Below are 12148 nucleotides of genomic sequence, written 5' to 3' on the forward strand. Positions count from 1 at the left end.
AATTGTCGTTGCGAGGAGACGCGACAGCGCATTCTGTGCGACTGTCGGGGGCATAATGTTCAGAGGAAGTCCCTGGCGTCCGCTCTAGCGCACCTTGACAATAGACCAATGCCTATTTAAGCCATTATTACATGTCGTCGACAGAAGACATCGCAGCTGAAGACGACGAAGGCGCTACTGAGGTTTTTAAAGGAAACGTACTTGGACAAGCGTCTGTGACAGTGATGTCGCGTACCACGCAACAGTGACGGACCGTGTATGTGTGCTGTCTTTCTCTCTCTCTTTCCTCTCCGTCTTTGAATCTCCCCCACCCTGTTCCAATGTCTAGGGTAGCAAACGGGTTTACGTAAAATGGTTAACCTCCCTGCCTTTCCTTCTCTACTATTTCTTCAACTCAGCTGCCTGAAACTGCGGCCCATTGTCCGTCACTACCTCCAGCGGAAGGCCATGCGCTGCGAACTGAGAACGCACTACTTCAACATTCTTCGCCGCGGTTTTTACACTCATTATCTTAATTTCCAGCCAATTGGAATACGTGTCGATAGCAAGAAAAAACGTTCTTTTTTCTTCTTCGGCTAAATCTAAAGGCACGTGCTCCCACGCATAGGCGTGCTGCCCAACAAAAGGGGTTGCTTGCCAGGTTAAGGCTTGGACGACCCATGAGAGGGTATTTTCTGCCAAGAGGTCCTTCTACCACTTCCAGACGTGTGTCTGGGCACCTTAGCGGTTATTCTCCATTCACTACCATGGTATGTAATGAAGTCCAGCTACCTGTTAGTGGGAGAAACGTTGCTTAAGCGCGTTTCCGGGGGTTCTAACGGTGGTTTGACTTGGGGCCAGCCTTCTCACGGTTTTCCTGCGGTTCGGTTACCACCTCCCCCTCTTACAAGTCGTTGCTGCGGGCAACAAAAGGTTTGAGGTCGGAGACGTTAACTGGATCGCCGACTTGCCTCCCTTGGAGTCAGCCAGCTTGTACACCAGAGCACCAGAGGCGACACTTTGGTCTGCACTCGGTATGGGCCCAACCACTTGGCCGACAGGGAGGCAGAGATGCCTTTGGCGGCGTCACTCAAGACGTGATTGCGCCTGAGGACCAGATCGCCGACATCGTATTGCACTTCCCGATGCGACCGGTCGTATTGAGCCTTCTGTCCAGCTCACGCATTTGACAGGTTGGAACGCGCCAGGTCGAGGGCTGCGTCCATCCGTGAGCGCAGTTCCGCCGCGCAGCCAGACAGGCCACCGTTCGTGGCGGGCGCCCTGCTACCACCCCGCAGAACGCGGTCCATGGGGTTAGCCGGCTCTCTCCTGAAGTTGAGGAAAGCGGGTGTGTACCCGGTGGAACGGTTCACCATGGACCGCAAGGAGAAGCCTATCGCGTTAAAATAGGCATCCCACTCCCTGTGTTGCAGCGCAAAGGCTGTCAGCAAGGGCTTGAGGCCCGGCTAGCTCAGTCGGTAGAGCATGAGACTCTTAATCTCAGGGTCATGGGTTCGGGCCCCACGTTGGGCATCAGTTATGTGGAGATACGTTTACGAGAAGCTTACCCTACGAGGCGACCGGGAAGGGACGCGACGTTCTCCACTGCCGTAGCGAAGAAAGACGCTACGGCCGGGTTCGTCGAAGCTCCGACACGGCGCAGAAAAGGCACTTGAGGCAGGTTGTCAAAAAACGCGGGTTTATTAACCCAATATGCAGCACAGTGCGACAATCACAGGTTTGCGGGCCGTCAGGGTAACTCCGCAAGACCGGTCGAGTACGCTTGCCAGCGGCGCTACGACTATCACACAAAGGGCAGCAGTCGAGCACACGAACGAGAAGCAGCCGCCTGTCAAAGCAGCGTGTCAACCTCTCGTGCAGGCCCGACAGCATCTCCCGCAGGCAAGCCAGCGCCAGACAGAAGCGAGCTCATGGGGAAGGGAGTTGTCACTGGCGGCCAATGAGGACAGACGTTGTGCAGTGACGTAGGCTAGCGTGGTGGCGCGAGCATTCTTCGGACATGTCCGGACGCGTGGCTCGTGCGGGGAAGACCAACGCATGGCTCGCACCAAGCAAAAAGGCCTGGCAGCGTAGCCACGGTAGCCATAACGGCGGTTCCCGGCGCCACGGTAGCCATAACGACGGTTCCCGGCGCTTAAGCCGCGCGGGGCCAGCACAAGCGTTAGCTGGAGAACGAGGTTCCAAAGCGGAGGGCGCGCTCGATTCCCACACTTCTTACACTTATTTGTCGTTCCGCCGAAGGCAGTAGTGCACCCACGCAAGAAAAGTGTCAGAAATCTTAGTAATGATATTTTGTTTAGAGGTATGGGCTGTTTAAATTCATTGTAAGTGTTTATTGCCTGCACTAAATATTCTTTAGTGTCAGCTGAGCAATAGAAGTGAAGCTTTTCCATCCAACCATGTATCTGTTCCAATCGTGTAATGGTCTCTAGATGGCTAAACACAACACAGGAACACCGACGACAACCAAAAATTCTTTATGCGAGAAACAACTAAAGTATATGCACAAGAAGTAGTGAAAAAAAATCAGCTATATAAACAAAGATCCGTTGTCGACATTATCTCAAAACAAAAACAAATATTTACAGTTTCATCAATGGTTGATGGTCTTGACTTGGCGGCTCCGGTGCTGAGACTACGACTTGTCGTGTCCGCGAAGTGCGTTGCTTCACCAGAGCACGACCGTCTGCTCCACCGTCGGGTACCCGTAGTTGCCGGTCACCACGGCGTCAGGTACTTGCAGAGGCTGTACCGCTCGTCGTCTGGTGCGCGGCCCACGGAGCAGAGCCGCAGAACATCTGCGCGTCCTCAGGAGAAGGGTCTCGCTGGGGCGAGCTGGTTCCCCTCCTGGTCGCGCCTCCCAGGTCACAGTACGTTGCGGCGAAGGCTGGGGCACTTTTCCAGGAGCTCTGTTGGCGGACCTCAGGCGAACGCCTTTCCACTACCACCGTTCGTCCGCGCCTCTTCCGGTTCCAAGCACGCTCCGTTCTCTCTCCTTCTCCTTGCCGGCCACGTCGCCTCTCGTGCCCGTTCTCTTCCCTCTCCTTCTTTGTGTGTTTTTTTCAGTTCTCTTTCAGTGTACGGTCTTCTTCTTTCTTTATTCTATATTTCTTCGTTTGATATCCGTCTGTTCTCTCATTTTTTCTCCCTCATGACGAACAGATCGGTATGAAACTAGTTGGCCCACTTACGGAGTACGATGACTGCAAGAAGTATATGATTGTCATGATAGGCTACCATATTAAATGGACAGAAGCAGTGGTGACACCCGAGGCGAGGATAAATTCGGCTGCCAAGGTCTTCTCGCAAAAAGATGTCCTTTGGTGTGGTGAGCCGTCATTTCACAATAGTAACGAGGAGTATCATTACAGCTAACAAAGACCAGCCATGCCCGCTCGACAGTCTGCCGCACAGGAACCACTGGTCTCTGCGAGAGATATTATGCGTTTATTTGTTATGCATGCAGGGTCAACAGGTACTGCAGACGTTAGTGGTAAGAGAAGCATAAATTGATTGATTGCTTTATTAGCTTCGTCACAGTACAGTGTAACAGGTGCCGGAGGGAAAATCCGCAATGACGGCTTGAGGGATCCTCCGCCCCCTTTGTGAACAATGGCAGCAGCTGAAGGGCATCACAATATCATAAACTTTTTTAAACTGTCACATTGTTTTACGTAAAGATCATGTCATAAAAGAAAACTGAAAAGGCGGTTTATACATAGCTTATACAACACAGAAACCTGCTACAATCTTCTGCACCTAAATAAATTGCTACATAGTTTATACAACAAAAAGGGCCGCTCATTCTGCGACACCTAAATGAGACACATCTATACCTTTGCTCATGTAATTATTTAGAATTCGCGGATGAGTACATCGAAGCATCTGAAAACCATAATTAGTACGAAAGTAAGGAACGTTCCACATTTCTGTGTTTCGTGTTTCATACGCCCTTTTCTTTAAGCAAAGATTCGCCATCTCCGTAAACAAAGAGTTTGAGCGTTTGCAGCTAAGACAGTACTCTCGTGGTAGTCTGTATTGATACAGGTCATTCACTTTGATTATCTTATATTTTTTAAACAGTGGGTCGCTAGGTGCTAGAACTATAGCGTTGTCTATCAGCCTCAGTATTTTCTTCTGTATTCTCGGTAATTTTGTTACGTTTGTTCATTACAATGTTAAGTATGGTAATTACATTGTTAATTACAACGTTATAAATACAAAGAAGCAGTAGACTGTTTATAATTGTGCAGTAATAGTTACGAAGGGGCCGATTTCAGCAATATGTTGCAAGAAAAATATACATATAAATACACAAAAGCAGTGCAGTATTTCTAATTATACCGTAATAGCTACTAAAAAGCTGACAATAACAAGATGTCCTCAATGTGTGCTTAATATAGCCACAGAAATGTCATGATCTTTGCCACTAAGAATTCTGAAAGACAAACTCGATCATTTGATTTACGTGGTTTGTAGGACTGCGCGAATGATTCGTTGCACCACGGAATGCTAACCTTATGAGCATGGTCCTAAAAGTGCAAAACATAATGGGGGAGGGGGGGGGTAAATATTGGCAAATCCCATGTAGAGATTGTGACAAAGTTTGTGAAAAGGGCTTGCGCCCTACGACGAGAAGGAAGCGAGGCTTCATTATGTGGAGCGCGAGATTTGAGTATCATGAAAAGCCCAAATCGGACCACCGAATGACGTTGTGCTCTTTGAACCAAGTGCACCAAATTAATATTTATTTTTATTTATTTTATTTATTTACAGATACTGCAGGCCCTCCTCGGACCCATGCAGGAGTGAAATACAAACAATACAATCAGGAATAAGTAGTTATACACTGGATAGCTTGGCATAATTCAAAGAATACATAAATAACAAATACACACCAGGAAAGTCATCAATGTTCAGTGCATATATATTTTTGTGAGACAACATAACTACACTCAACTAAAAATTTTTTCAATATAAGTAAGCCATTGAATTGCACTCAAAGCAATGTATATTCAATATACATCACTTATATCGGAGAAACTAATACTTTCAATGTGTTTCATAAATGAATCCGTCGAGGCAGCATTCACTGCTTCCGCAGATAACGCATTCCAATGGAAAATTGCGCGAGGAAAGAGAGCGAACTTGTGGACATTTATGTGGCTAGGTGGCTGCCTAAAAGTTGCGGACATGGATTACCGTTGCGGCATATTCTAGCCTAGGGCGAATGGGCGTTTCACATATCATCAGTCTTCAAATTAGATTATTTATTCCACTAGGAATCGTTGGCAATGTTTTCTCTGCCGCTAAACTAACTGCCTAAGCTCCACACCACCGACGGCCTAATTTCGCATTAGGGAGAGGGCAGGCGAAATTTCAGGGTACACAAAGTAGACAAAAAGTTGTCATGAAATAATTAAAGTGGTCAACATTTCTGCCATGAATAACAATCACGTCTACGGCCTTCTTTGCAGAATACGGCTTTGATTTAATTGGCCTGCAGCGACGCTCTTGCTCTGATATCAAGCTCTTTAGTTGTTCTGGCTTTTTATGATCGTGTCCTGAAGCGGAGGGGGTGACAGGACGGCAGGAAGCTACACGGCAGCGCAGGTCAGAACCTTGAGCACTTTCTTTTTATTCCTTAAACGCGCGGCACAACTTCAGTGAGATCACGAACGCGTTGGTGTAATCCCATATCGTGTGTAATTGTAGCACCACAAAGAGCACCGAGACCACGTCGCGGCACCACACTGCGGCCTGGGTAACTTTGCAGCTCACGATGCTCAAATCAGCTAATTGTAATAAGCCAAATCTATGTCGTAAGCTAAATTGCGCTTATGGCATCATTTGTCGAGAGAACAGCGAGCGACTTCTAGCTGACCTTGAAACTCAATTGTAGATTCCATGCCGCCTGCTGAGCTATAACATTTGGCTCATATGCTTGCAGGAGCCTCCACTACCGATCGGCAGAATTTTCTGACCATGTTCAAAAAGTGCTGCAGGGACCCTTTAAAACAATCTGGTATAGAGATTATTACATCGGAGCTGTTAAGCTTTTCGTTATCATAGACGTGCGCACGGGGGGGGGGGCGCCTAAGAGGGGGGGGGGGCGCAAAGTTGACACATTGACATAACAGGGAGGGGGCACTACGACTCACCGGGGGGGGGGGGGGGGGGGCGCAATGTCAGCGCCATACATTGACATAATTGGGACGGGGGGGGGGGCCTGCGACGAACCTTCGCCCCCCCCCCCCCCTGAAGGGAAACCCTGCGCACGCCTATGATCTTCGCCATGAACCGGCACGCGCTCTTGGTCGTCGTCTTCAGCTTCTGCTTCGCTCCCAGAACACGTGCGCCGATTTGTCCGGCGTGGGATGCAATAACTCTGACGGCCAACAGAGCGAGTACGGAGAGAGAAAGAAAGATATAGAAAGAAAGAGGAGAACAATCCTTTGCGCAAAAATTTTCTTGGCGAGGCGGTATTCGAACCCTCGTAACCGCGATTCGAAGGCGAGCGTCTAACCAATCGGCTATCCAGGCACGCTAGCAGAGCATAGCATAGCCTAGTATTTTCAGTATAGCAGGAGGGCGGGAAAGGGAAGTGAGGGTGAGGCCGATGGAAAGGAGAAGGGGAGAGAAGGCACAGCATAGAGAGGAAGAGAAATAGAAATAAAGTAAAGAAAGAAAGAGAGATAGAGGATGCGAGAAAGAAAGAAAGAAAGAAAGAAAGAAAGAAAGAAAGAAAGAAAGAAAGAAAGAAAGAAAGAAAGAAAGAAAGAAAGAAAGAAAGAAAGAAAGAAAGAACGAGAAGGAGAAAGAAATATATAAAAAGATAAAGAAAGAAATAGAAATAAACAGAGGCAAGAAAAACATAGAAAAAACTTGAAGGATGCTTGACTTCCGCCTTCAATTGAGTAGAACGCGACAGCGTAATCGGCTCCGTGCGCAACTGGCTTCGCTTCTCGCTTCATGCGTCAACCGTGCCGTAAGGAAACGAATAAGTGTGCACGTAACATTGGGCCTTTCGAACTATTCTAGAATGCCTACTGCAAGTACAGCTGTTAAGTCCCCACTACGCCATAATTCTTCCTTTCGCGATTCAACGAAGGGCCCACTACGCGTCCCTAAGGCAACACGCGAACCTACGCAGCTGCTCACATTGTTGATGCTTTTGCTGATGATAATGACTAAATATCCCTGAGCGCTTTGTAATGGGTGGGCCTTTAAATCACCCACTCGTTGCGCAATTCACATGTTTTGACGCCTGGCGTGATTCATTGCTTCTGCCACGCAATATCACATGTATTAAGGAGACTCCTTCCAATACATGACATTCATATAGTGGTTGTTTCCGAAGCAGTTCCAGCAACAGCGTGGCTCTGAATAGGTTGTCCCGTCTCAGTGGTTCAAAATTCGAAGACCACATGAAAGTCACGAAAATCCGATCAAAGCGTTATACGTAAGACCGAGCGCAATGAGTGAGTTGCAATACATATTAAAGCTTTGTAGCTAAAAAAAATCACAGCATATCCACGGAGTGAATGATGATGAGTGGGCGAAGCTGCGGAGGTTCATCGGTAAACCGTGAATCTTCCGTGAATTCTGCCCAGTACATCATCACCGACGTGAGATCGGCCGCGTTTATACTAAAGGTTCGATGAGAGTTATGACGACTTGCAGCTCACTTTAATTTTACATGTACGCTGTGAATTTTCATTGTTTAGAAAACCATTGCTTTAGAAAACATCTGGCGTCTTTTCGCTTTGCTTTAGAAACATCTGGCGTCTTTTCGTTTTGCTTTTAGAAAACATCTGGCGTCTTTCGTTGGTTTATTTCATCAATCAACGGCGTTTTGAACAAAATTTTTATTGTTTACTCACGCACAGGAGAAATCTCACCAGGCACTACCTTGGAGGTAAACAATGGCTGCTAATGGGAATGAGAGACAGAAGAAGTCGGCTTTTAGCTAACACTTACACTTCTACTTCTACTAACGTTTCCTACTGGAACATGCCAATGGCTGCTAATGGGGAATGAGAGGCAGAAGAAGTCGGCTTTTAGTTAACGCGCACGCTGCGAATTTTTTATTGTTCAACAACGCACAGGAGAAATCTCCCACCGGCACCACCTTGGAGGTCAAGATGTGGTACTAGCGTTAAGACTGGTTACGCACTACGAGGGACGAACGCGACGAACGGGTGCCGCTTTAAGGAGCTTCGCCCCTAATATATTGTAAGCTTCGGCTCTCCGAAAGATGGAAATGCGATGTGGAACAAAAGCTTATGGACGAGTTCCTTCCAGTAACGTGCACCGAGTCTGTAACCTATTCAGACCAGTGAGGGAGGGAGGGCTCGGATTAGTTCATTTATATCTACGGCAAATGGTTTCACGGTTCTCATTTTTTCGTGACAGTTTCCATCCCATAATTTGATCATTCCTGCAGATTACATTTGTTAATGCCTTACCTGACTTGATAGTTTCTTCAAATTTCTGTGTTCGCCCGTGCTTGTGGGGTTTTTTGCAGGAAGTTTTCATCGCTCTCTGGTTCCTCAAATTTCGGTTTTCCGTAGAATACCCTGTGGCCTTTTTCTTTATAAATATAGATCTGACCCCTGCTGTCCCAATTGCCCCTCTACATATGCAGACCTGTCACATTGCCTTTTCTACTGTCCAACCGCTCAGCAATCCAGCTGTTATCATTCCCTTTGCATCAGCACCTGGCTCGACTGGATCGCGCCGAAGCGGAAGAACAGCGTCGACTGGTCGCGCAGGCGGTAGAAATGCTCGACCTATGAATATGGCTGAATAAAAGTCTATTACTACGACACACTACTACACTACACTTATTACTACTACACTTAAACACAGTATCACGCAGGAGACTATAAGGATTAGATATCCATGCTTTTTCCACCTCCGCTTTACCGCTCATGATATTCCGATCTTCCAGGACATGATGTACTAAAACGACTTCGGAAAATGTATATTTCTCCCTATACAAAAACCATCTTTTATAAACTCCGTACTGATACACTGCCAGTGAAATTATGGTTGCAAAGGAAAGGTATTTTCGTTTCTTTATTTACTGTCGTCTCTGCGATTTATCAGAGACAATATAACACTGTTTTATTAGCTGCAAAGATGTCATTCTGTTTTGGGACATCCTTCAACGAACTCTTAAAAAAAGATTTGAACATTATTCACATACTATATACGTTACCTTCTCCCAACGTCTTTTGATGAAGTGCCCTTTGATACGTTTTTCCTTATGGGAATGCACAGTTTGTGGAAAACGCGCATGCAAGATCGTAATGAAGTACCAACCACTGCTTCAAGTATGCGTTTTATTCGTTTGGCTATTCATATGAAGGACATTTATGAAGAACTTGACACCAGACCAGACTGGCACGCCATCTTGATGAGGTGCTCATCCTTAAGAGCGTCCCGGTGCGACAGGTTTTGAAGAAAGTTTCCTGTTTTCCTGGACTTGTACAGTATTTATTTCTTAGCCTTGAAATGCTTGTCTTGCAGTGCTTGTGCCATTATTGTCGCTGAGTGAATGCACCACTACGTCATAACATTTGTGATAACTTCTAATACGCATTATAGTAAACGCCACGGAAAAAAACTACGTGGTTCTGGGGTGGAACACCTGCTTGCCGCGCAGACGGCCTGGGTTCGATTCTCACTCGAACCCGAAGATTTGTTTATTATTTATTTTATTTGCATCATCCTGGATTTTTTTTGGTCACAGACAAAATGATGATTTTTTCACTCACAACCAACGACCCCGACACCGACGCCGCAATTTCTGCGAAACGAGCTCTTTACCGCTGTCGCGTTAGAACAGAACGATGAGAGAAAAACAGAGAAAGACAGGTGGAAAGAAAAACAAAAGAAGGCCGCCCAGCTACGCGCTTCCTTGAGGCTTGGCACCACTAGGGCGAAGCCGCTCTAATTTTTTACAGCGAAAGCTGCTATGAGATCACAACAACAGCCGATTTTGGCGCCGTAGTTTTCCGCCGCCGCCACCGGTGTCCGTAACCGCTATCGCGAGAGTAAGAAAAAAATATCCAGGAACGAATGGGATTTGAACCCGGGCCCGCTGCGTGGCAATTCTACCACAGAGCTGCGCTGGTGCTCGGAACTCCTTCGCAAAAAGACCCTATACAGGCGTCATGTTGGGCAAGGAATCAAGTCAAGAAGTGTAATATAGCGTGGTATAAAAGTAAAATAACAACCAGGCGTCAGACAATGCAAATTGCGCAAGGAGTGGGTCGTTGAATGCATCCAACCCATTACAAAGAGCTCAGCCATAATCCTTCATCGTCATCAGCCACAGCACAAAGTGCACATAATGCCTTACAGGTGTATAGCGGGTACCACGCTTCTCAGCACAACGACGAATAATGGTATAGTGGGTGCTTCGCTCTTCACAAATATTATGATTTATGGCATAGTGGGTGCTTCCTTACTTCACAAAAGTTATGATTTGTGGCGTAGCGGCTACCTTCCAAGTGTACTCGTATTAGTTGCCCCAAGAGAGTTTACAACAAGCTCACAAAAGGCCACTCTTCCAGCTTTCGCTGTGACTGTGCTGCGTGTTCGGCGCAGGCCTGGCGACTTTTTATCATTCTTATTATTCACAATGATAATAGACGTCATGAAACTTCGTAGTACAACTTAATGATTTAAAAGCACGTTTTAAAGGTAGCGCTGGCTCAATCGCAGTCAGAAGAAACACATAGCTGACTTTGGCGTGCAGGCTTTGCTGCTGCGTGCCGGAGAGTCTGGAGAAGGCGCAGGACACGGCATCAGCGCTCGTGCCGCTGGCCCGGCTGTGTTGCGCGAGAACCACTGGAATGACCTCAGCGGCTACTGGGGCTGAGTCCCTGCCGAGGTGAATGCTTTCTTTAATTGCCACTCCTTTTTGTAGCGATATTCTTCAGTGTATTCCTGCGGAATTGGGAAATGAAGCTGCGCTACCAGAAAGGAACAGCAAAATAAAAAAGATTTGACGAGTGATGTACTGCGCATTCCTTTCGAGGCGTAATTGAGTCCTATACCTCGCGCCATTAAACCAATGCACAAACGTCGGCGGATGCATGAACTAGCGAGCACGTGATTGTTCTCATCATCATCATCGTCATTTGCTGCATATTAAAGGGCACTGCGGGACGAAGGCTTCTCCCAGTGATCTCCAGTTATGTTGTGTGACGCGATTCCTGCAAACTTCTTAATTGCGTCACTCCATCTGAATCGCTGCCTTCCTTGACCGCGTTATCCACCCCTTGGTAGCCATGTCGTTGCTACAACTGCGCCACCGGTTTTCTGTTCTGCAATAGCGAGGCCGGCCCAGGTCCATTTCATTCGCTTCACGTCACCTAGAATTCGCAGTGCCTATAGACTGTCACGCCACCAAGCGGACATCAGGAGAGTCCCCACGAGGAGGGACAGCAGACCACTAATTGGCAGCGCTGGCAGCCGTTCCCTTGTTCGCCTGTGCTAGTCCGATTGTTAACGCGTTGGCAGGAAAGAAACACTACGTCTTTGCATATTTCCTGCATCAGTGAACAAACCGGGTCTTCCCGGACACGAGAAATCTGATTCGTTCTTGCGAGACGCCAAGTTTTCGTGAAAATACGTATCAAGTCGCGCTTTCGATGATAGCCCACAGCGTGCACATATCAGCTTCGTGAGTTTTTCTGTAGCCACGTAGGTTAGTTAAATGTTATCGTCTGACTTTTTCAATTCAAACTCATCCTGTTTTACTTGCATAACATTCGTCAGTGTTTTTGTAGTGCATGAATCCCATAACACTGTACGTGGGAAATCGCGCGGGCTCACGATGTGCTCTTCTATAACCGAGCAATCTCAAATTGGCGATATTTTAAAATAGGGCGCTTTATCTTTTGTCAGAAAAGCGCGGTTATGAATTGTGCGAGCGACGTTTCAGTTATTCGAGGACGCTTCCGCTTCACGGCTATCAGGAGCGAACGCTCCCAACGCCGTCCTTCACCTGTGGTTGCAAAACCAGCGCTGCGCCGCTTCGTTTTTTACGTTTGTTGATAGGCGGCAGCACAGTGAAAGTGATTTTGTTGCTGAAAGTTTTGAGAGCAAGATGTTCTCCGAGCCCAGACGTTTC

At 47.2% G+C, this 12148-nt stretch overlaps 1 protein-coding gene and 1 non-coding gene across 2 annotated transcripts in view; both read left to right on the top strand.

The window, feature by feature from the left end:
* Positions 1–12148, top strand: part of LOC119384076 (prothoracicostatic peptides) — a 221574-nt gene that overhangs the window by 189954 nt on the left and 19472 nt on the right. Inside the window, exon 3 of the mRNA XM_049412758.1 lies at positions 10769–10903. Coding sequence (XP_049268715.1) covers positions 10769–10891 — 123 coding nt within the window. The 3' untranslated portion in view covers positions 10892–10903. The remainder of the gene's footprint in view (positions 1–10768; positions 10904–12148) is intronic.
* Trnak-cuu (transfer RNA lysine (anticodon CUU)) lies at positions 1440–1512 on the top strand. The gene has a single exon. It is a non-coding gene; the product is annotated as a tRNA-Lys (tRNA).

This window comes from Rhipicephalus sanguineus, chromosome 2 (assembly GCF_013339695.2).
Source record: "Rhipicephalus sanguineus isolate Rsan-2018 chromosome 2, BIME_Rsan_1.4, whole genome shotgun sequence".
NCBI classification, from domain to species: domain Eukaryota; kingdom Metazoa; phylum Arthropoda; class Arachnida; order Ixodida; family Ixodidae; genus Rhipicephalus; species Rhipicephalus sanguineus.